The sequence below is a fragment of the Euleptes europaea genome, chromosome 1, assembly GCF_029931775.1.
Source record: "Euleptes europaea isolate rEulEur1 chromosome 1, rEulEur1.hap1, whole genome shotgun sequence".
Taxonomy (NCBI): domain Eukaryota; kingdom Metazoa; phylum Chordata; class Lepidosauria; order Squamata; family Sphaerodactylidae; genus Euleptes; species Euleptes europaea.
This window is the reverse complement of record NC_079312.1, coordinates 9,265,221-9,287,245: the sequence shown is the minus strand read 5'-3', so window position 1 is coordinate 9,287,245 and position 22,025 is coordinate 9,265,221. Positions and strand designations below refer to the sequence as shown.

The following is a 22,025-nucleotide window of genomic DNA, read 5'->3' as shown; positions in this document are numbered from 1 at the left end:
TGAACATAAAATTCATTCATGGAGTGCAGTCACCTGCCAGGACTGGTATTGAGAATTTCAGTCCTTCCAAACATGGTGATTCTACTTAACTGCCAAGACTCTACCAGTAGACTGGACTTGAATCTAGCTGTTCTACTGCAGTCCAGCACAGCTACTCTCTGAAGCAGTAGATGCCTTCACCTGTTCTCCTGAAACAGCATCCGTGGCCAGATCTTGCAACGCATTCCATTAGTTAAGCTAAATGAACCTCCATGTTCAGGAACAATATACCTTCTGATATTAGGCACAACTAGCATGAGCAAGCTGTTGTTCTCCTGCTCTGCAAGTAAGCTTCCTGGAGTCTGCTCCAAGGTCATTGTAGGACATATGCTCTAGATGGCCCGCTGGCCTGATCTGGCAGGGCTCTTCTTATATAAAGTGGGCGGTCTTAGCGCTTATATTTTCGATTAGTAAGATAGATTCTAAATGCCATTAAGTATCCATGTGAGGGTTTCTTTCCTCTGAATTTAATAGTGTCCTGTATTCTCCACTTTAAAATCTAATTGCTGGTTTAAGAGAGACTAAAAAGTTCTTTAGGCATCACAGAAGCCGTACAGTTCTTCACCATCTCTATAACATGGAGATTTTAAGTTACGACGTTATTAAAAGGACTCTCAAATGAGCGGATACCTAAAGAGTTATGCTTTGCTTCTATAAATCCCGCTTTCCTTCCGGGGCATTTCTGGTAAGCCAACAAGGCTTTATCGTGGACTCTGCCGTTAGATTTGAGAAGCTCTTTCCAATCCTGTATTTTAAGGTGTCTTTAGCTCTTCCCTTGGTGTCCGCTTTTTTATTAAATAATGTCGTCACATTTTTTTACCTGTTCATTTATGTTTAATACAAATGTTCTTGAAAACTTGTTAACATTGAACATCAAGGACTAATATTATTATCTTCACATGACTTATTTTTGGAGGTGGTTGGGGCAAGGGGATTTGGCATTAGGGGTTTCAGAAATGGTTTTGAATGATCTTCCTTGGTGATCTTATTAAACCTGCTGCAACCGATCAGTTCCTGTCTTCTCTTTGGTAGTCATTTCGAGGCAATTTGCAGAAGTCTGTAAGTGACCTGAATCCATGGGTGTCAGAGTTCCTTGTTTCTTCCAGTTCCAGAAGGTGACAAGTTTTTGGTGCCTTTACTAACATTCTTCCCATATCATTGGTTTGAGAAATGGCATTGGGATTGGTGAAAGGGGCCGTCTTTCTTTGAAACCCCCAGAGGCTCTGACTAAATGCCTTCCAGGCTGTTAGAACAAGGTCCAGCAACTCTCTTGTGCCATTATTCAGGGTCAGAGCATTACATGGCCCTGCTACAGATGAGGGAGCTATCTAAATGGTGTGTGCCTGCCAGTCGTCAGAACCTGGAAAAAAGTCTGAACCTTGACTAGAGGGCAGCCAGTAGAAATATTTCACACTGGCCAGAGCTCTGCCTTGAATCAAGGCCTGCTCTTGTCTTGAGACAGGCAAATCTATTAATACAACAAAAGGACTATTCTCAAAAGAAACAGAGCCAGTATGGTGTAGTGCTAAGAGTGTTGGATTAGGATCTGGGAGACCCAGGTCTGAATCCACACCCCACCAAGAAAGCTTGCTGAGTGACTCTGGGCCAGTCACATTCTCAGCCTGTGCTAGCTACCTCACAAGGTTGTTGTGAGGATAAAACAAAGGAAAAGAGAAGGCTATTAGCCACTTTGGGCCCCCATTAGGGAGAAAGATGGGGTATAAATGGCCTATATTCCATTGTGTTCTTTTCCTCAAACATATATGTATATGGAAGCCTACAGAAATAGTTGTGCATTGTTTATTTTATTGTCGAAGGCTTTCACGGTCAGAGTTCATTGGTTCTTGTAGGTTATCCGGGCTGTGTAACCGTGGTCTTGGAATTTTCTTTCCTGACGTTTCGCCAGCAACTGTGGCAGGCATCTTCAGAGTAGTAACACTGAAGGACAGTGTCTCTCAGTGTCAAGGGTGTAGGAAGAGTAATATATAGTCAGAAAGGGGTTGGGTTTGAGCTGAGTATTGTCCTGCAAAAGTATTGTCCTGTAAGTATCAAGATAATGTGCTAATGAGGGTATGGTATGTTAATATGGAACCATTGTATCCTGAAGTGATCTGTTAATGTGTGTAATCCAAAGCTAATCTGTATGGCTATTGTTGAATGTTGTCTTTGTCTGGAGGTTTTTCAGGGCAGGAAGCCAAGCCTTATTCATTCTTAAACTCTCCTCTTTTCTGTTAAAGTTGTGCTGATGTTTATGAATTTCAATGGCTTCTCTGTGCAATCTGACAAAATAGTTGGTAGAATTGTCCAGTCTTTCAGTGTCTTGGAATAAGAACCTGTGTCCTGTTTGTGTCAGTCCATGTTCAGCCACTGCTGATTTCTCAGGTTGGCCAAGTCTGCAGTATCTTTCATGTTCTTTTATCCTTGTTTGTATGCTGCGTTTTGTGGTCCCGATGTAAACTTGCAGCTGTGGAGAAGTTTACATCGGGACCACAAAACGCAGCATACAAACAAGGATAAAAGAACATGAAAGATACTGCAGACTTGGCCAACCTGAGAAATCAGCAGTGGCTGAACATGGACTGACACAAACAGGACACAGGTTCTTATTCCAAGACACTGAAAGACTGGACAATTCTACCAACTATTTTGTCAGATTGCACAGAGAAGCCATTGAAATTCATAAACATCAGCACAACTTTAACAGAAAAGAGGAGAGTTTAAGAATGAATAAGGCTTGGCTTCCTGCCCTGAAAAACCTCCAGACAAAGACAACATTCAACAATAGCCATACAGATTAGCTTTGGATTACACACATTAACAGATCACTTCAGGATACAATGGTTCCATATTAACATACCATACCCTCATTAGCACATTATCTTGATACTTACAGGACAATACTTTTGCAGGACAATACTCAGCTCAAACCCAACCCCTTTCTGACTATATATTACTCTTCCTACACCCTTGACACTGAGAGACACTGTCCTTCAGTGTTACTACTCTGAAGATGCCTGCCACAGTTGCTGGCGAAACGTCAGGAAAGAAAATTCCAAGACCACGGTTACACAGCCCGGATAACCTACAAGAACCAATTGTTTATTTTGCTGTTTTCATTTTTTGGGGTTACATTTTACCTAATCATAGAGTTGGAAGGGACCACCAGCGTCATCAAGTCTAACCCCCTGCACAATGCAGGAAATTCACAACTACCTCCCCCCCACACCTAGTGACCAGAAGATGGCCAAGATGCCCTCCCTCTCATCATCTGCCTAAGGTCATAGAATCAGCATTGCTGACAGATGGCCATCAAACCTCTTCTTAAAAACCTCCAGGGAAGGAGAGCTTACCACCTCCTGAGGAAGCCTGTTCCACTGAGGAACCGCTCTTACTGTTAGAAAATTCTAATGTCTAGATGGAAACTCTTTTGATTTAATTTCAATCCATTGGTTCTGGTCCGACCTTCTTGGGTCGGACCAGACCCAACTTACTTTTGCTGTAAACTTACTTTTGCTGTAAGTTAACTAAAACATTTAAAAATGATTTTAAACATTAGCCAGCCTGGCACATATGGTTCCATTTAAAAATTATTTTAAATATTAACCAGTCTGGCACATATGGTTCCATTTTTTTTAAATTGACACACACATTTAATATTCTGTAGGAAATGCTGTTAAGGAGAATGCTCACCAGTTCAGCAATGTTGTAACACTCTTAACCTGCAAACAAGTGCAGGGTTACTTCAGTTTAAAGTCCATTAAAACAAATGTTTTTTTAATTCATATTGTTTTTATTGCATTTTTTAAATAATCGTTTTTAATTTATATTGTAAGCTGCCTTGAGTTCTGCAAGGGAGAAAGGCTTTTAAAAATGTTTTTAATATTTGTGATGGGGATTGGAGTTTGTGTAGGATTGCATTTCCAGGCTCTTAACAATTTAACAATGAGCGCTTTCCCCAAGCATGGCGCTGTAAACGAAGCAAGAAAAGGATACCATGTTATCGCTGATAGTTCATGTTTCCATCTTTTTGTATATGTTATTTCTTGCTAAATATATATTTTAACCATTTCTATAAATGTTCAAGGCTGCTTTATTTTTAAGGAACGTGAACATACATGAGGCTGCCTTATACTGAACGAGACCCATGGTCCATCAAGGTCAGTCTTTTCTACTCAGACTGCGGCAGCGGCTCTCCGGGGTCTCAGATGGAGGTCTTTCCCATCACCTGTTGCCAGATCCTTTAACTGGAGATGCTGGGGATTGAACCTGAGGCCTTCTGCATGCCAAGCAGATGCTCTGCCACTGAGCCATGGCCTTTTTCAATGAAGAGCTCCATCAAAGTTGAGCTTTGAACCATTTAAAATCTTTGGGGGGTGGGGAATGTACCTTGTTCAGAAGGCAGCTTTCACATCATTACAACAAAATCACTACTCTGTGCTTTCCACACATTGTGGCCTTTTTGGGGAGGTGTGTCCTTTGGTTCACTTATTTGCTGCCATGCTAGAGCAAAGTCGCCCTTTTCAGTCACACCAAAAAAAATTTCATGCAGAGGAATGCATTTTGTACCAGGATTTATCAGTTCGCGTGGCAACAGTGCATGTGGCTGTTCTTATCAGCATACAAAACATATTCTTGACATGATCACCAGCATTGCTCATCAGGAAATATAATTAATAGAAAGGTGCCGAGTAGTGCTGGCCTTGGTTGTATGATGAAGACCTCTGTGCAACCTGAAAGATTGCATCCTCCTATAGCAATCTAAGTTTGTCCTTTTCTTCCCTTCATTGTGGCAGCTGGGCAGAAAAGAAAATGTGCAGGAATGGAGTGGATAGGCCCCCTCTTTGAAAAATCAGAAGAAGGAATTGGTGGAGCTTCCTGTTGGCCTGCTCGCTCCAAATATCCACCCACTCTGGTGGGATTTTGAGAGGCTCTTTCTAATGGTCCAGTTTGAACCATTTGTATTTTATTACATTTTCCTTTTTGAGTTTCCTTCTGCCAAGAATTAAGCGAGTTCCTCTGGAGGGCCAACAACAAGGTAAAAAAAGATGGGAGGCCCTCCCCTGATGCTGGAACCCGGCACTGGGATTCAGAGTTTGACTGCCTCTGAATGTGGAGGTTTCTTTTAGTCACCATGGCTAGTAGCCACTGAAAGAACTCCATGAATCTATCTAATTCCTCTTTTGAAGCTGTCTATGCCTGTGACCCTCACTACATCCTCTGGCAGTGAATTCCACTTACTGTTTAAAGAAACATTTCCTTTTGTTTGTCCTGAACCTGCTGCCTGTCAGCTTCATTGGTTGCCTTCAGAGCTTGAGAAGGTGCAGAAAAGAGCAACCAAAAGGATTAGGGGACTAGAGCAACTGTCCTATGGGGAGCGGTTAAGACGCTTAGGGCTGTTTAGCTTGGAAAGAAGGCGGCTGAGGGGAGACATGATAGAGGTCTATAAAATTATGCATGGTTTGGGGAGAGTGGACAGGGAGAAGCTTTTCTCCCTCTCCCATAATACTAGAACACGGGGTCATCTGCTAAAGCTGGAGGGTGAGAGATTCAAAACAGATAAAAGGAAGTATTTTTTTACACAACGCATCGTTAAATTGTGGAACTCCCTGCCCCAGGATGTGGTGATGGCTGCCAGCTTGGAGGGCTTTAAGAGGGGAGTGGACATGTTCATGGAGGAGAGGGGTATTCATGGCTGTTAGTTAGAATGGATGCTAGTCATGCTGCATACCTATGCTCTCTAGTATTAGAGGAGCATGCCTATTATTTTGGGTGCGGAGGAACACAGGCAGGATGGTGCTGCTGCAGTCGTCTTGTTTGTGGCTTCCTAGAGGCACCTGGTTGGCCACTGTGTGAACCGACTGCTGGAATTGATGGGCCTTGGTCTGATCCAGCATGGCCTTATGTTCTTATATTTTGGGCGAGGGAGAACAAAATACCACCATCTCCCCCTCTAAGTGTCTTAAATCCTGAGAGGGCTAATTTCCCCTTCCCTCTTCTCCCCCCCCCCTTTGACTGCTATCAACATTCCCTGCCTCCCAGAGCATGCTTGGTGTCTTAATTTATTTGTAGAGCTGTATTTTTCTGCATAGCTGAGGAGTCCCCAGAATATAGACGTTACAGGTGAGTTGCTGCTTTCACAGTTGGTCTGGAGGCCAGCTACTTTCACTGATTATTTTTATATCACTATATAGAAAAGTAGAGAGCTAGTGTGGTGTAGTGGTTAAAGTGTTGTAATGGGATCTGGGAAACCCAGGTTCAAATCACCCCTCTGTTGTGGAAACTTTTGGGTGACCTTGGGCCGGTCACATACTCTCAGCCTTGTCCCTGGCAGGTATTTGGATGGGAGACCTCCAAGGAATACTCTCCTGACCGAGTTCTTCATGTGTTCCCCTACTTGTATTTTTGTATATCTGTCTTTTCACCTTTTCCCTAAAGTTATTTATTTATTTACTTCATTTCTACCCCCAACTTTCTCCCTGGTGGGGACCCAAAGTGGTTTACATCCTCCTCCTCTCCTCCATTTTATCTTCTCAACAAGGGTGAGAGGATGTGTCTGGCCCAAGGTCACCCAGCAAGCTTCCAAGGCAGAGTGGATATTCGAACCCTGGTCTCTCAGATGCTAGTTCAGCACTCTAACCACCACACCACACTTCCTTTGTACTACACTACAGTTTCTTCTTTGATCTGAGCAGTTTTGAAGGGCAAGTGGCTTTTACAGGAACCTGTCAACATCCATCCTGGAAGCTGGGTCAAAATGATCCAAAAAGAGATCCGATGATGTGTTAAGCATTTCTTCTCATGAATGTATGTTACAACCGACATCCAGATCAGGGTGTATTCTCTATTTTATCAGCAAAAACTTTGTGAAAGTATCACAGCTATATTTCTGTTCCTGGGACAACAAAGGCTGCAGTTGTCTTGTTTGTGGGCTTCCTAGATGCACCTGGTTGGCCACTGTGGACTTGCAGACAACAGACTGCTAGACTTGATGGGCCTTGGTCTGATCAGTACTGCTTTTCTTATGTTCTTATAAAGGCTCCTTGGTGCAGAGAAGAACGATGAGGATGATCGGGAGCCTGGAGATCAAGCCCTACGAGGAAAGGCTGAGGGACTTAGAAATGTTCAGTCTGGAGAAGAGGAGGTTGAGAGGGGCATGATTGCTCTCTAAGTATTTGAAGGGCTGTCACTTAGAGAGCTCTTCCTGTTGGCAGCAGAGGATAGGACTCGCAATAATGGGTGTAAATTGCAGAAGATTTAAAAACAACAACCTGTAAGAGTAGTTTAGCAGTGGCATTGGCTGCCTAGGGAGGTGGCGAGCTCCCAGTTGGACAAACACTTGCCAGGGATGCTTAGGCTGATCGCTGTCAAAAGCTTTACTGAAATCCAGGTAAGCAACATAGACAGCATTCCTCCGATCCAGTGAGCTTGTCACTTGATCAAAGAAGGTAATGAGTTTGGTCTGGCAGGACCTTCTGGGGACAAATCCCTGCTGACTTCCCCAGATCAACAAGTTGTCCTTCAGATGCTCACAGACTGATCTCTTTAAAATCTGCTCCAGTATCTTCCCTGGGACAGATGTCATACTGCTTGCCCTGTAGTTTCCTGGGTCATCCCTCCTCCCTTTTTTGGAAAATGGGATAACATTTGCCCTCCTCCAATCTTGTGGCATGTCTCCCATCCTCCAAGAGGTCTGGAAGATGATGGACAAAGGCTCTGCAAGCTCTTTAGAAAGTTCTTTGAGCACTCTTGGGTGAGTACTATCTGACCCTGGGGGATTTGTACTTATCCAATGCAGCAAGGTGCTTCTCAACTACCTGCATTGGATGAGCACAAAACTTCCCAGAAATAAAATTGAGCACCTGACTACAGAGAGAAAATTGCTGCTTTGGCGGGTGGACTCTGGCATTCTGCCACACTGAGGTCCCTCCCCACCCCAAAGCCCACCCATCCCAGGCTCCACCCCAAAGTCTCCAGGAATTTCCCAGGCTGGGGTTGACAACCCTAAATGGAACACCAGTACTAAGCCTGTTGGCAAAGGTTCACAAGAGTGGGTCTTAGATCTTGACCTAAAAAAAAATCTGCTTTTTTCTTCTTTATTTTTTTTTAAAAAAAACCTTTTTATTTTATAACACCTGGTGTGATCAAGAGCCCTGTTGAGCTCAAAAAGCTTGCACACCCTTTTACACCATTTTGTCTGGCCCCAATAAAAAGTATGTGATGGATTGGGGGGGGGGCTTTTTTGTTCTGGATTTTTGTGTGGTCAATACAGATATTTCTCCACTGCTTGGAGACAAAGATCCCTTTGTGAGCAACTGATTTTAATGGTCATTCAGAAAAACCAATGACTTCCCATAGCCTTTCTTCCGTAGATTCCAGAAATTATTCTCTGCCAATCCTTTTAAGGTGGCCCCTTCCCATTCATATATCTCAGTATCGGTGTAGATGCAACTTTTTGAAAGATGCTCCTTTTCGGGCTTTGTGTGTATCAAAGTCTCCCCTGACCTGGATGGCCCAGGCTAGCGCGATCTCAGAAACTAAGCAGGGTCAGCCCGGGTTAGTACTTGTATGGTGTAATGCCCAGATAGAAGGGCTGGTTTAGAACACTATGTACTCATACACACACACATGGAAGCTTTGGGAAGTTGGCATCCGGGAGCCATGAACCAACAAATCATGCTCTCTGTGCCTGGTACGGCCTCTCACCAGTAGAGAGCTCTGATTTACGTTCATCTTCAGGAATGTGGTTTCTGGTTGCCGAGCTCACACGATCAGGCACTCACTAAGTGACGCCTTCGGGCAATGTTTATGCTAGTTAGGTTATGCTAGTTAGAGTGAAGTAGACTCTTAATTTGCATTGGTGCTTTTGTGTCTCAACCTGCTTGTCAGCAGCCATGGGCCTGCCCCATGCGAATGCATAAATCAATGGTTCCCAACCTTTTTTTGACCAGGGACCACTTGGACTTTTTTGTTCGGTGCAGGGACCCCAAGCTTCAAAATAAAAATTCAGAGAATTTGAAAATAAACTTTAATCATAGCTGTTAGTTAAACATTATACATTCAAATATTATTCTAAGTTTATTTTTATAATAGAGAACTTTTAATTGAAAATATTAATTTATTATGGGTTTATAACTTTGTTTCGCGGACCTTAATTTAGTTCTCGCGGACCCCTGGGGGTCCATGGACCCCTGGTTGGGGACCAGTGGCATAAATGATACTGACTTTCCTTTGTTTCTGGGGTGAGTAACTCTGCACATCTTATTTGTGGGTTATTTCACCCCCCAGGTCTGTGCTTAGCTCAATAAAGAACTGTTGCTCTTTTTAACCTCCTCCTAGTTGTCTTCATTGGACTCTATAACACAGCCCAGGGCACTTCATAGGGAGACCTCTAAGGAAGCCCAGGGTTGCCACGCAGAGGTAGGCAATGGCCATAAAACCTCTGCTGGCCTCTTGCCTTGCCAATTGGCGTGGCTTTGACCGCACATCCCACCGCCAACCCAAGGGTTAAAATGAGCAAGTCGGGTCTCCTAGAGGGGCTTCTTCCTGCTCCTCCTTGCAGGGGGAGGGAATACCTCCAAAGGGGTTTCCTAGCCAGGATCTGGGTGAGTCCTAAGTGCTGGTGAGCCACCCCTCCCCCAGGGCTGTGCATGGTGGTAAATGCAAGGTGGGGAAGTGGGGAGTGGGTGGCAGGACCCCCAAGGGGGGAGATGCATACAAAGGACATTAAAGATGGGGTGGGGGGGAGAAGTGTGCTTCCTTCTGCTTCACTTATTAGAGAGGAGGCTGACCCACTTGGGGTCCCTTCCCCCCCACCCCAGTACCTCCATCATGGTGTTTGTGTGTGTGTGTGTGGGGGTGCTTTCCTTCCCTCCCTGCAAAGCCAGGGCTGGCCTGCCTACCGCATGTTTAATGCGAATTAAGTAGAGTCTGCTTCACAGTGGGTAGCCGTGTTTGTCTGCAGTAGTCGAAAAGGGCAAGAGTCCAGTAGCCCCTTAAAGACTAACAAGAATATTTTCTGGTAGGGTGTGAGCTTTCGTGAGCCACCGCTCGCTTCTTCAGATCTGAAAGAGAAAAGGGCAAGAGTCCAGTAGCCCCTTAAAGACTAACAAGAATATTTTCTGGTAGGGTGTGAGCCTTCGTGAGCCACAGCTCGCTTCTTCAGATCTGAAAGAGAAAAGGGCAAGAGTCCAGTAGCCCCTTAAAGACTAACAAGAATATTTTCTGGTAGGGTGTGAGCTTTCGTGAGCCACCGCTCGCTTCTTCAGATCTGAAAGAGAAAAGGGCAAGAGTCCAGTAGCCCCTTAAAGACTAACAAGAATATTTTCTGGTAGGGTGTGAGCCTTCGTGAGCCACAGCTCGCTTCTTCAGATCTGAAAGAGAAAAGGGCAAGAGTCCAGTAGCCCCTTAAAGACTAACAAGAATATTTTCTGGTAGGGTGTGAGCTTTCGTGAGCCACCGCTCGCTTCTTCAGATCTGAAAGAGAAAAGGGCAAGAGACCAGTAGCACCTTAAAGACTAACAAGAATATTTTCTGGTAGGGTGTGAGCTTTCGTGAGCCACCGCTCACTTCTTCAGATCTGAAAGAGAAAAGGGCAAGAGACCAGTAGCACCTTAAAGACTAACAAGAATATTTTCTGGTAGGGTGTGAGCTTTCGTGAGCCACCGCTCGCTTCTTCAGATCTGAAAGAGAAAAGGGCAAGAGTCCAGTAGCCCCTTAAAGACTAACAAGAATATTTTCTGGTAGGGTGTGAGCTTTCGTGAGCCACAGCTCGCTTCTTCAGATCTGAAAGAGAAAAGGGCAAGAGTCCAGTAGCACCTTAAAGACTAACAAGAATATTTTCTGGTAGGGTGTGAGCTTTCGTGAGCCACAGCTCGCTTCTTCAGATCTGAAAGAGAAAAGGGCAAGAGACCAGTAGCACCTTAAAGACTAACAAGAATATTTTCTGGTAGGGTGTGAGCCTTCGTGAGCCACAGTTCGCTTCTTCAGATCTGAAAGAGAAAAGGGCAAGAGACCAGTAGCACCTTCAAGACTAACAAGAATATTTTCTGGTAGGGTATGAGCCTTCGTGAGCCACCGCTCGCTTCTTCAGATCTGAAAGAGAAAAGGGCAAGAGTCCAGTAGCACCTTCAAGACTAACAAGAATATTTTCTGGTAGGGTGTGAGCTTTCGTGAGCCACAGCTCACTTCTTCAGATCTGAAAGAGAAAAGGGCAAGAGACCAGTAGCACCTTCAAGACTAACAAGAATATTTTCTGGTAGGGTGTGAGCTTTCGTGAGCCACAGCTCGCTTCTTCAGATCTGAAAGAGAAAAGGGCAAGAGACCAGTAGCACCTTAAAGACTAACAAGAATATTTTCTGGTAGGGTGTGAGCTTTCGTGAGCCACCGCTCGCTTCTTCAGATCTGAAAGAGAAAAGGGCAAGAGTCCAGTGGCACCTTCAAGACTAACAAGAATATTTTCTGGTAGGGTATGAGCCTTCGTGAGCCACAGTTCGCTTCTTCAGATCTGAAAGAGAAAAGGGCAAGAGACCAGTAGCACCTTAAAGACTAACAAGAATATTTTCTGGTAGGGTGTGAGCTTTCGTGAGCCACCGCTCGCTTCTTCAGATCTGAAAGAGAAAAGGGCAAGAGTCCAGTGGCACCTTCAAGACTAACAAGAATATTTTCTGGTAGGGTATGAGCCTTCGTGAGCCACAGTTCGCTTCTTCAGATACCAAGAAGTGAGTATCTGAAGAAGGGAGCTGTGGCTCACGAAAGCTCACACCCTACCAGAAAATATTCTTGTTAGTCTTTAAGGTGCTACTGGACTCTTGCCCTTTTCTACTAAGTCGAGTCTGGTATGCATGGGAAGTTTTGCTTTGGATTTGCCGCTTTCTAGGTGCACAGTTTCCCCATCCAAGATCTCAGAACTCTGCAGGGGGGCTTACTGTTGAGTTTTCAGAATTGGGATGGATGAAATGTGCGTCTAGAGAGCGGCAAATCCAAGCCAAAACCTCCCATGCATAAATCGTGAATTCAGAGTTTGGATAAAACACAAGCGGTTTCAAATTGGGCTCGGGGAGGGACCACAGCCATGGAGGGGGAGGTCTGTTTTTGGAGGGAGGGGGGTGAAAAAGGGTGCTGTTATGGGGGGGGGGAGTCCAGGAAAGGGGGAAGAGAAGGAGACCGGAGAAGGGGGTATAAGGGCAGTCTGGTAGCAGGGATGCTGCATTTGTTCATGTTTCTGCGAGAAACTGAATTGTGGGACCCAGCGTGGTGTGGTTAACAGCGGAGGATTCTAATGTGGAGAACTGGGTTTGACTCCCCTCTCCTCCACATGAAGCCTGCTGGGTGACCTTGGGCTACTCACAGTTCTCTCAGAACACTCTCAGCCCATGTGGAGTCCAGCAATAGCAAACCACCTCCAAATGGCTCTTGCCTTGAAAACCCTATGGGGTCGCCATAAGTCAGCTGTGCCTTGATGGCACACACACACACACACACACACAACTAAACTGTGCAATTCCCTGCCAGTGAAGGTAGTGATGGCCACAAGCATAGGTGGCTTTAAAAAGGAGTTAGACAGATTCAGGGTGGACAGGTGCATCCGTGGCTACTAGCCACGGTGCCTAAGGGGAACCTCTCAATACCAGTGCCAGGAGGAAGACCATGGTCTCCATGCCTTGTTGTTGGTCCTCCATGAGCAACAGGTTGGCCACTGTGTGAGACAGGATGCTGAACTAGATAGACCACTGGTCTGATCCAGCAGGATTCTTCTTATGTTTTTATTCTGTGATTCCCAAGGAGTTGGAACAACACCACTCCTTTGCCTCGGTTAACAGTTTTGTTTTTGAATGTTCGCAGACTTTCTTGCCTGCAGGGAGAAAATCAGGGTGCCAGATGGCATCTTCCACTTGGGTTGGATTTCCTAACTTGGGGTCTGGAAGTTCATCTCTGGGCTGATCTTCAGGCTCTTGAAGGAAAATTAGGAAAGAAGAACAAAGTAGTTTGGGGGCCCAGCTGGAGTGGCTTTGGATCCCAGATGGAAGGGCAAGAGGCAGCTGGCTATGAAGCCAACCAAAGTCCTGATGTCAGCAAGCCAGGGAGCAGTGGGGAATTCTGGGAAGAAATGATGCAGAAGGATCCAGAAGAGGACCCCGTTCCTTCAGATGTGCAGTGCCGGCATTTCAGGCAGTTCCGCTACCAGGATGCTGAGGGCCCCCGAGAGGCTTGCAGCCGACTGCACCATCTTTGCTGCCAGTGGCTACAGCCGGAAAGGCACACCAAGAAGGAGATGCTGGACTTGGTGATTCTGGAGCAGTTCCTGGCCATCCTGCCCCTGGAGATGCAGAGCTGGGTCAGGGAATGTGGGCCCGAGACCAGTTCCCAAGCGGTGGCCCTGGCGGAAGGTTTTCTGTTAAATCCAGGAGAGGTTGAGCAGGTGAGGGAGTTTTGTCCAAGGGATTCCAAGATATCAGGGCTGTGAGTGAAGAGATCTGAATGATCTCCTGCAGTTGTCCAAATTTGGTGGGGGATCCCCCAAAGAGAGGATGGCCTAAGTCCCCATACCATTTACGCCAGCATTCCTTTCCAATTCCTCCCCCACCCCATTCTCCATGACAGGCAATCTTATTGCTTTTTCAGGTGTGGGAACCATCTGCAGAAGGAGACACTGACTTCTCTGAGGCAGAGAGAGCTCTGTGGGATACTAGACAGAAGCCGCTCTTCTGGAGGATCACACAAGGTTGCAACAGTGGTATCACCTCACAAAGTAAGGCTTTAATGGGACATTCTCTTGCTCCCACACTTCAAAAGTCTTTAACTCCCTAAAGCAGCACTAAAAGCATGGTGTAGTGGTTAAGAACGGTGGTTTGGAGCAGTGAACTGTGATCTGGAGAACCAAGTTTGATCATGAGCAGCGGAGGCTAATCTGGTGAACTGGATTTGCTTCCCCACTCCTACACACGAAGCCAGCTGGGTGACCTTGGGCAAGTCACAGCTGTGTTAGAGCGCTCTCAGCCCCACCTACCTCACAGGATGTCTGTTGTGGGAAGGAAAAGGGAAGGTGATTGTAAGCTGGTTTGAGTCTCCCATAAGTGGTAGAGAAAGTCGGCATATAAAAACCAACTCTTCATCATCATCCTCACATGACTTATCTCTTGGTGGGCAACTAGAGATAGGGTCTTTTTGATGGTGGCACCTTGCCTTTGGAATGCCCTACCCATTGAACGCACCTGGTGCCTATGGCGCAGTCTATTAGGCCTCAGGCTTTTAACAAAGGTTTTTAAAATCTTTTACACTGCTTTATTGTCTGAGGACTGTTTTATGGGTATTTTTAAGATGATCAGTGATTTGTGTTACTCTGTTCTTAATGGCTTGTTTTGTTTTTTATATTGATGATTTATGATGCTGCTATGGTGTTTTTGCTTGGAAGCCACCTTTAGCAAGACTCTGATGATGATGATATAGGGACCATAGTAATTATATAAATTATATAAAACAAAGCATTACAGCAAGACTCTGCAGAGGTGGCATATAAATTCCTTAAATAAAAATAAAAAGGAAAGCGATATTACATCATGGTGAAGGAATGTAAACTCTGCATGCAGCAGCCATTTGTCTTCTTGATGTTCAGCTGTAGTCCTGCTTTAGCACTTTCTCCTTTAACTTTCAGCAGTAGTCATTTCAAGTCTTCTCTATTTTCTCCCAGTACAGGTCTTGATAGAGGTGTGGAAAATGATGTGTATGATGGAGAAATTAGATGGAGGGATTTTTTTGCTTCTTCTCTTGAACTCAGGGCTAACTAATTTAATTGATCGGCAGTTTATTTTATTTACTTCATTTATAGCCTCTTTTTCTCTCTGAGACACAAGGCAGATTACAACATGTATATTTAAAAAAAATTCAACCAGACAGCAAAGACATTCAATAAAGAATGATACAGTAATGGCTTTGATCCTTAGTGATTTAATAAAACAAAGCCATGGATGTGACCTCTGACATACACAGGGTACATGGTGAAATGAAACACATACCTCGTGTGAGGGAAGTGGGCTGGAAGAGCCAAGGGGAAAAGAAATCTCTCACCCTCTAGAGAGTTGATTGCTTTTATTAAATTTATTTGTATCCTGCTTTTCTCCCCAATGGGGACCCAAAGCAGCCTGCAATACAAAAAAGAGAAGAAAACAAAGGAACAAGAGAAGGGAAAAAGAGGCTTCTGGGTACAGAGCACGTCTTTCTCTCTTGTCTAACCAATCTTCTCACCAGTCTGAGGCTGTGAAACTCAGGCCAAGAGCTAGCTGAAGGACCAAAACCCTTCAGTTCGCACCTCTGAGCATGCCCAGAACTTGAATACCTAATCAAGAGAACAATGAAGTAAGCTAGCTGTTTTATTTTTATTTTATTTACTTCATTTATATCCTGCCTTTCTCCTCAATGGGGACCCAAAGTGGTTTACATTGTTTTCCTCTCCTCCGTTTTATCCTCACAACAACCCTGTGAGGAAGGTCTGGCTGAGAGTGTGTGACCGGCCCAACGACACCCAGCGAGCTTTCATGGCAGAGTGGGGATTCACACCTGAGCCTCTCAGATCTGAGTTTGACACTCTGACCCCTATACCACACTGGCTTACTGTCAGACTTCTGTCCCACCCTTTCTCCAAGAAGCTGAGGGTATCACATATGGCTCTTCCTTCCTTCACTTTATCCTCACAAGAACCCTGTGAGGTAGGTCAGGCTTAGAGTATGTGACTGGCCCAAGGTCACCCAGCAAGTGTCCATGGCAGAGTGGGGATTTGAACCTGGGTCTCCCAGATACTAGTCCAACACTCTTTTTTTAAAGCATTTTATTAAATTTATTGTTAACAAAATTACAATAAAGAAAATAAAGAAAAAGGAAAAAAACTGTAGTCCAACACTCTGACCACTACACCATTAGCAGGTTCTTCCTTATTTCTTCCCTTGCCAGAGCACCTCCATCCCTGGAGGCATTCCTGCTACCTGGAAGCACACTGAGACATCCCTTCCTGGCCTCTTTCTCATGATCTTCCTAAGTTCACACAATCAGCATTGCTGACAGATGGCCATCTATCCTCTGCTTAAAAACCTCCAAAGAAGGAGAGCCCACAACCTCCCAAGGAAGCCTGTTCCACAGAGGAGCCGCTCTAACTGTCAAAACTTCTTCCTAATGTTTAGACGAAAACTCTTTTGATTTAATTTCAACCTGTTGGTTCTGGTCCAATCTTCTGGGGCAACAGGAAACAACACATCATCCTCTATGTGACAGCCCTTCAAGTACTTGAAGGTGGTTATCATATCACCTCTCAGTCGTCTCCTTTCCAGGCTAAACATATCGAGCTCCTTCAACCTTTCCTCATAGGACTTGGTCTCCAGACCCCTCATTATCTTCATTGTCCTCCTCTGGACATGTTCCAGCTTGGCTACATCCTTCTTAAATAGTGGTGCCCAAAACTAAACACAGTACTCTAGGTGAGGTCTAACCTCTGACATACACAGGGTACATGGTGAAATGAAACAGAAATACCTCATGTGAGGGAAGTGGGCTGGAAGAGCCAAGGGGAAAAGAAATCTCTCGCCCTCTAGAGAGTTGATTGCTTTTATTAAATTAATTATTTGTATCCTGCTTTTCTCCCCAATGGGGACCCAAAGCAGCCTGCAATACAAAAAAGAGAAGAAAACAAAGGAACAAGAGAAGGGAAAAAGAGGCTTCTGGTACAGAGCACGTCTTTCTCTCTTGTCTAACCAATCTTCTCACCAGTCTGAGGCTGTGAAACTCAGGCCAAGAGCTAGCTGAAGGACCAAAACCCTTCAGTTCGCACCTCTGAGCATGCCCAGAACTTGAATACCTAATCAAGAGAACAATGAAGTAAGCTAGCTGTTTTATTTTTATTTTATTTACTTCATTTATATCCTGCCTTTCTCCTCAATGGGGACCCAAAGTGGTTTACATTGTTTTCCTCTCCTCCGTTTTATCCTCACAACAACCCTGTGAGGAAGGTCTGGCTGAGAGTGTGTGACCGGCCCAACGACACCCAGCGAGCTTTCATGGCAGAGTGGGGATTCACACCTGAGCCTCTCAGATCTGAGTTTGACACTCTGACCCCTATACCACACTGGCTTACTGTCAGACTTCTGTCCCACCCTTTCTCCAAGAAGCTGAGGGTATCACATATGGCTCTTCCTTCCTTCACTTTATCCTCACAAGAACCCTGTGAGGTAGGTCAGGCTTAGAGTATGTGACTGGCCCAAGGTCACCCAGCAAGTGTCCATGGCAGAGTGGGGATTTGAACCTGGGTCTCCCAGATACTAGTCCAACACTCTTTTTTTAAAGCATTTTATTAAATTTATTGTTAACAAAATTACAATAAAGAAAATAAAGAAAAAGGAAAAAAACTGTAGTCCAACACTCTGACCACTACACCATTAGCAGGTTCTTCCTTATTTCTTCCCTTGCCAGAGCACCTCCATCCCTGGAGGCATTCCTGCTACCTGGAAGCACACTGAGACATCCCTTCCTGGCCTCTTTCTCATGATCTTCCTAAGTTCACACAATCAGCATTGCTGACAGATGGCCATCTATCCTCTGCTTAAAAACCTCCAAAGAAGGAGAGCCCACAACCTCCCAAGGAAGCCTGTTCCACAGAGGAGCCGCTCTAACTGTCAAAACTTCTTCCTAATGTTTAGACGAAAACTCTTTTGATTTAATTTCAACCTGTTGGTTCTGGTCCAATCTTCTGGGGCAACAGGAAACAACACATCATCCTCTATGTGACAGCCCTTCAAGTACTTGAAGGTGGTTATCATATCACCTCTCAGTCGTCTCCTTTCCAGGCTAAACATATCGAGCTCCTTCAACCTTTCCTCATAGGACTTGGTCTCCAGACCCCTCATTATCTTCATTGTCCTCCTCTGGACATGTTCCAGCTTGGCTACATCCTTCTTAAATAGTGGTGCCCAAAACTAAACACAGTACTCTAGGTGAGGTCTAACCTCTGACATACACAGGGTACATGGTGAAATGAAACAGAAATACCTCATGTGAGGGAAGTGGGCTGGAAGAGCCAAGGGGAAAAGAAATCTCTCGCCCTCTAGAGAGTTGATTGCTTTTATTAAATTAATTATTTGTATCCTGCTTTTCTCCCCAATGGGGACCCAAAGCAGCCTGCAATACAAAAAAGAGAAGAAAACAAAGGAACAAGAGAAGGGAAAAAGAGGCTTCTGGTACAGAGCAAAGTGATACCATCACATTGTGTGATATGGACTTCTGTTGATACTGTCAAGAATAAACAAGCATGCTGTATTATTTTGACAGTACAGCTGAGAAGGAGCTGTCAGATCCACATGATCTTGCTGATGCAAGGTGTAGAAATGACTTGCCCCAGCAGAGTGGACTCGAGAGAACTGGATGGAACCGGTGGTATGATTCAATACCTACAGGTGGCCAGGCAATTGGCTATACCTGAGATGTGTATATAAGGAGCACAGCCTCTAGGGTTTAGTGTTGGACTGGATATATTGCTAAGCCGGAGGCTCTGCTGGAATTTGTATATAGAGCATACTAACTGCACTGTGAATAAAGGAGCACTTTTGTATAAGCTGCTGTCTGGAGGAGTTTCTTGGGCATCTGATTAAATCCGCTGAACTCGCGATAGATACAGCCCAAAATCGCATTTGTCTGTTTAGCTATTGTATCACACTGCTGACTAATGTTCTGTGTATGATATACTAAGACCCCTAGATCGTTTTCTCACACATTACTGCCAAGTCTCCCCCAATCCTATAAGTATGCGTTTGATTTCTCCTACCTAAATGCAGAACTTTACATTTAAATCTGTTGAAAATCATTTTATTACTTTTATTCCAGTTCTCCAGCCTGCCAAGATCATCCTGTATCCTGGCTCTGTCTTCTACTAAATTTGCTACCCCTCCCAATATAGTATCATCTGCAAATTTATTAGGCATCCCTCTATTCCTTCATCCAAATCATTTATAAAGATGTTGATTTGGATGCCCAGTACTGCAAATAATTCTGGAGTGGGTAGAGCATGGCCTGATCATGCAGGACTCATCTTATGTTCATAACTGAACCGGAGAGCCAACATGGGGAGGGGGAGAGTATTTTTTTACACAACGGAATGCCACACTCTGTATAAAAATACAAAGTGTATGCAAAGCAAAGGATTTTTTCCATGTTCTTCACAGGTGTTGAAACAAGATCAGCAAAGCATACCAAGCCATTGCTTCCTAGTGATGGAGCAAAAGACACATCCGTACTGTCAGATCAGGTAAGGGAGGAATGGTTAGGGGGTGCGCAGGGCCCAGCCTGCCTATCTCCTTGGACTTAGAAGGAAATCTGTGTCTTCCCCTTTGTTTCTCCCCAAGCTGCCCTCTAGGAAAGCTGGGAACGCCAGTGAGGAAGGGTTGGATCCTGCAGGAAAATGTTAAATCCTCTGTTGTTAATCCCTCCTGTGGTTTGCTCTTTTGGGGAAGGACTGTCGTGTCTGCTATGGGGAATGGCGCCTTTTCTCCTTCCTCTCATCTATGTTGTAACACACCTTGAGCTCCTTAATGGAAGAAAAGTGGCTCGTAAATGTTTCAAATAAATTCTTTCAGGGCTTGCTGTCCTTCGAGGAGGTGGCTGTGGAATTTACCGAGGAGGAGTGGGCGCTGCTGGATCCGGGCCAGAGAGCCTTGTACATCGAAGTCATGCTGGAGAATTGTGGGATCGTGGCCACCCTGGGTAAGCCTGCTGCTTTCCTTTGGTTGGTAAAAAAATCTGGCCTCCTGTGTAGGGCTGTTATCCTCATGTGTAGGTTTGTTATTCTGTTATCCTTCATGTGTAGGTTTGTTATTCTGTTATCCTTCATGTGGGGTTAACCCGTTGCATTCCAAGTAGATGCTTTACCACTGAGCTGAGGTCCAGTGCCGTTCTATTTATTTATTTTACTTCATTTATGTGCACCACCTTTCTCCCCAGGGGGACCCAAAGCAGCTTAACATCATTTTCTCCCCCCGCCCCCGTGCGCCATTTTATCCTCACAACAACCCTATGAGGTACGTTAGACTGAGGGTGTGTGACTGGGTCACCCAGCCAAGGTTCTGTGGCAGAGTGCAGGTTCTAATTTGGGTCTCCCATAGTTCAACACTAATCACTACACCAGTATGGCTTTCTCTGGTGTAGTGGTTAAGAGCAGTGGATGCTAATCTGGTGAGCAGGATTGGTTTCCCCACTACTACACGTGAAGCCAGCTGGCTGACCTTGGGCTAGTCAAAGTTCTCTTTAGAGCTCTCTCAGCCCCACCTACTTCACAGGATGTCTGTTGTGGGGAAGGGAAGGTAATTGTAAGCTGGTTTGATTCTCCCTTAAGTGATAGAGAAAGTCAGCATATAAAAACCAACTCTTCTTCTTAATCTGTGTTTTTATGTGTATTGTCATTTACTAGCGTTTTGTATTGAATGAGCAGGCTTTTAAAGTCTCACAAGCTTTTGTGCTTTATGGCTATGTTATTGAAAATAAATGAGGAAAATAATGGTAATGATCAGAAACTATTTAATATATGGCAAGGTCTGCCTTCCCACATTTCTTTCTCATTAAAAACATAACAAAATCAAGGGCCATCACCAGATCTTGTGAGGTTAAATGATAGATATTTATCATGAGAAGTATGACAAGCCACTTCCTTTTCTCTAATTTGAACCTACTGCCCCTTTGCACTGGATGATTGTGAATTTGGCTTTGATCTTCTGTGTGTTCTTGTCTCGTCAGGTGATGAAGGGAAGACCAAGAAGGAAGGAGAGCCTCTCACAAAATCATTGGAAGGAGTCCAATGTAAAGAAGAAGATCTGCCAGGAAGGGAAACAGAAGCAAAACTTCAGAAGTGGAAGAAATCCAGAGTAGGTCAAGGCAACAACAGCCATGAAATCTCAGCTCTTAGCCGGTTAGGCCAAGCGAAGGAAAAGAGTCAGTGCCCAGTATGTGGGAAAAGCTTCAATTTTAAATCCAGCCTGAATGCTCATTGGAGAATGCACAAGGTTGATAAACCGTTTGAATGCCTGGAGTGCGGGAAGCGGTTAAGCACTACAGCAAGCTTTAAAACCCATCAAAGAATCCACACGGGAGAGAGACCGTTTAAATGCTCTGTGTGTGGAAAGACCTTCAGCCAGAGCTCGGCTCTCACTTCCCATCTGAGAATCCACACAGGAGAGAAGCCGTACACCTGCTCGGAGTGCGGGAAGAGCTTCAGCCAGAGCTCAGCTCTGACTTCTCATCAAAGAATCCACACGGGAGAGAAACCATATCCGTGCCTAGAGTGCGGGAAGAGCTTCAGTAAGACAACTGACCTGACGAGGCATCAAAGAATCCACACTGGGGAGAAACCGTACAAGTGTTCGGAGTGTGCCATGAGTTTTTCTCAAGGAGGAAGCCTCAAATATCATCAGAGACTGCACATGGAAGAAGAACCCTATAAATGCTTGGAGTGTGGGAGGAGCTTCAGTAAAAGTGCTGAACTTACAAGGCACCAGAGAATCCACACGGGCGAGAAACCATTTAAGTGCTCTGAGTGCAGCAAGAGCTTTACTCAGCGCTCGGTCCTTATCTCCCATCAGCGCATCCACACAGGGGAGAAGCCATTTCCATGCTTGGAGTGTGGAAAGAGCTTCATTAAGAATTCAGACCTGACAAGGCATCAAAGAATCCACACAGGGGAGAAGCCGTACAAATGTTCCGAGTGCACCATGAGTTTTTCTCAAGGAGGGAGCCTTAAATATCATCAGAGGCTGCACCTTGAAGAAGAAACATATAAGTGCCTGGAGTGTGGGAAGAGCTTCAGCCAGAGTGCGAGCCTAGCTTCTCATCAGAGGATTCACATGGGAGAATCCTGCAGACTGCAGAAATACCTGGACGATGAAAAAAACTTCAGATGGGGTGTGGACACAGATGGCTTGACCATCACACCGAGTACAGAAATAATCAAACTCGAGATTCTCTGA

General features: G+C 44.9%; 1 protein-coding gene across 1 annotated transcript; it reads left to right on the top strand.

The window, feature by feature from the left end:
- Nucleotides 1-20,937: 20,937 nt before the first annotated feature.
- LOC130485384 (zinc finger protein 501-like) lies at nucleotides 20,938-22,025 on the top strand. Its single transcript, XM_056858606.1, has one exon. It carries the CDS (start codon nucleotides 21,057-21,059, stop codon nucleotides 22,023-22,025), a length of 969 nt encoding a protein of 322 aa, XP_056714584.1. The 5' UTR covers nucleotides 20,938-21,056.

Coding starts and splice junctions, on each gene's coding strand:
- LOC130485384 (XM_056858606.1), top strand. CDS start 21,057: ATGCACAAGGTTGATAAACCGTTTGAATGCCTGGAGTGCGGGAAGCGG.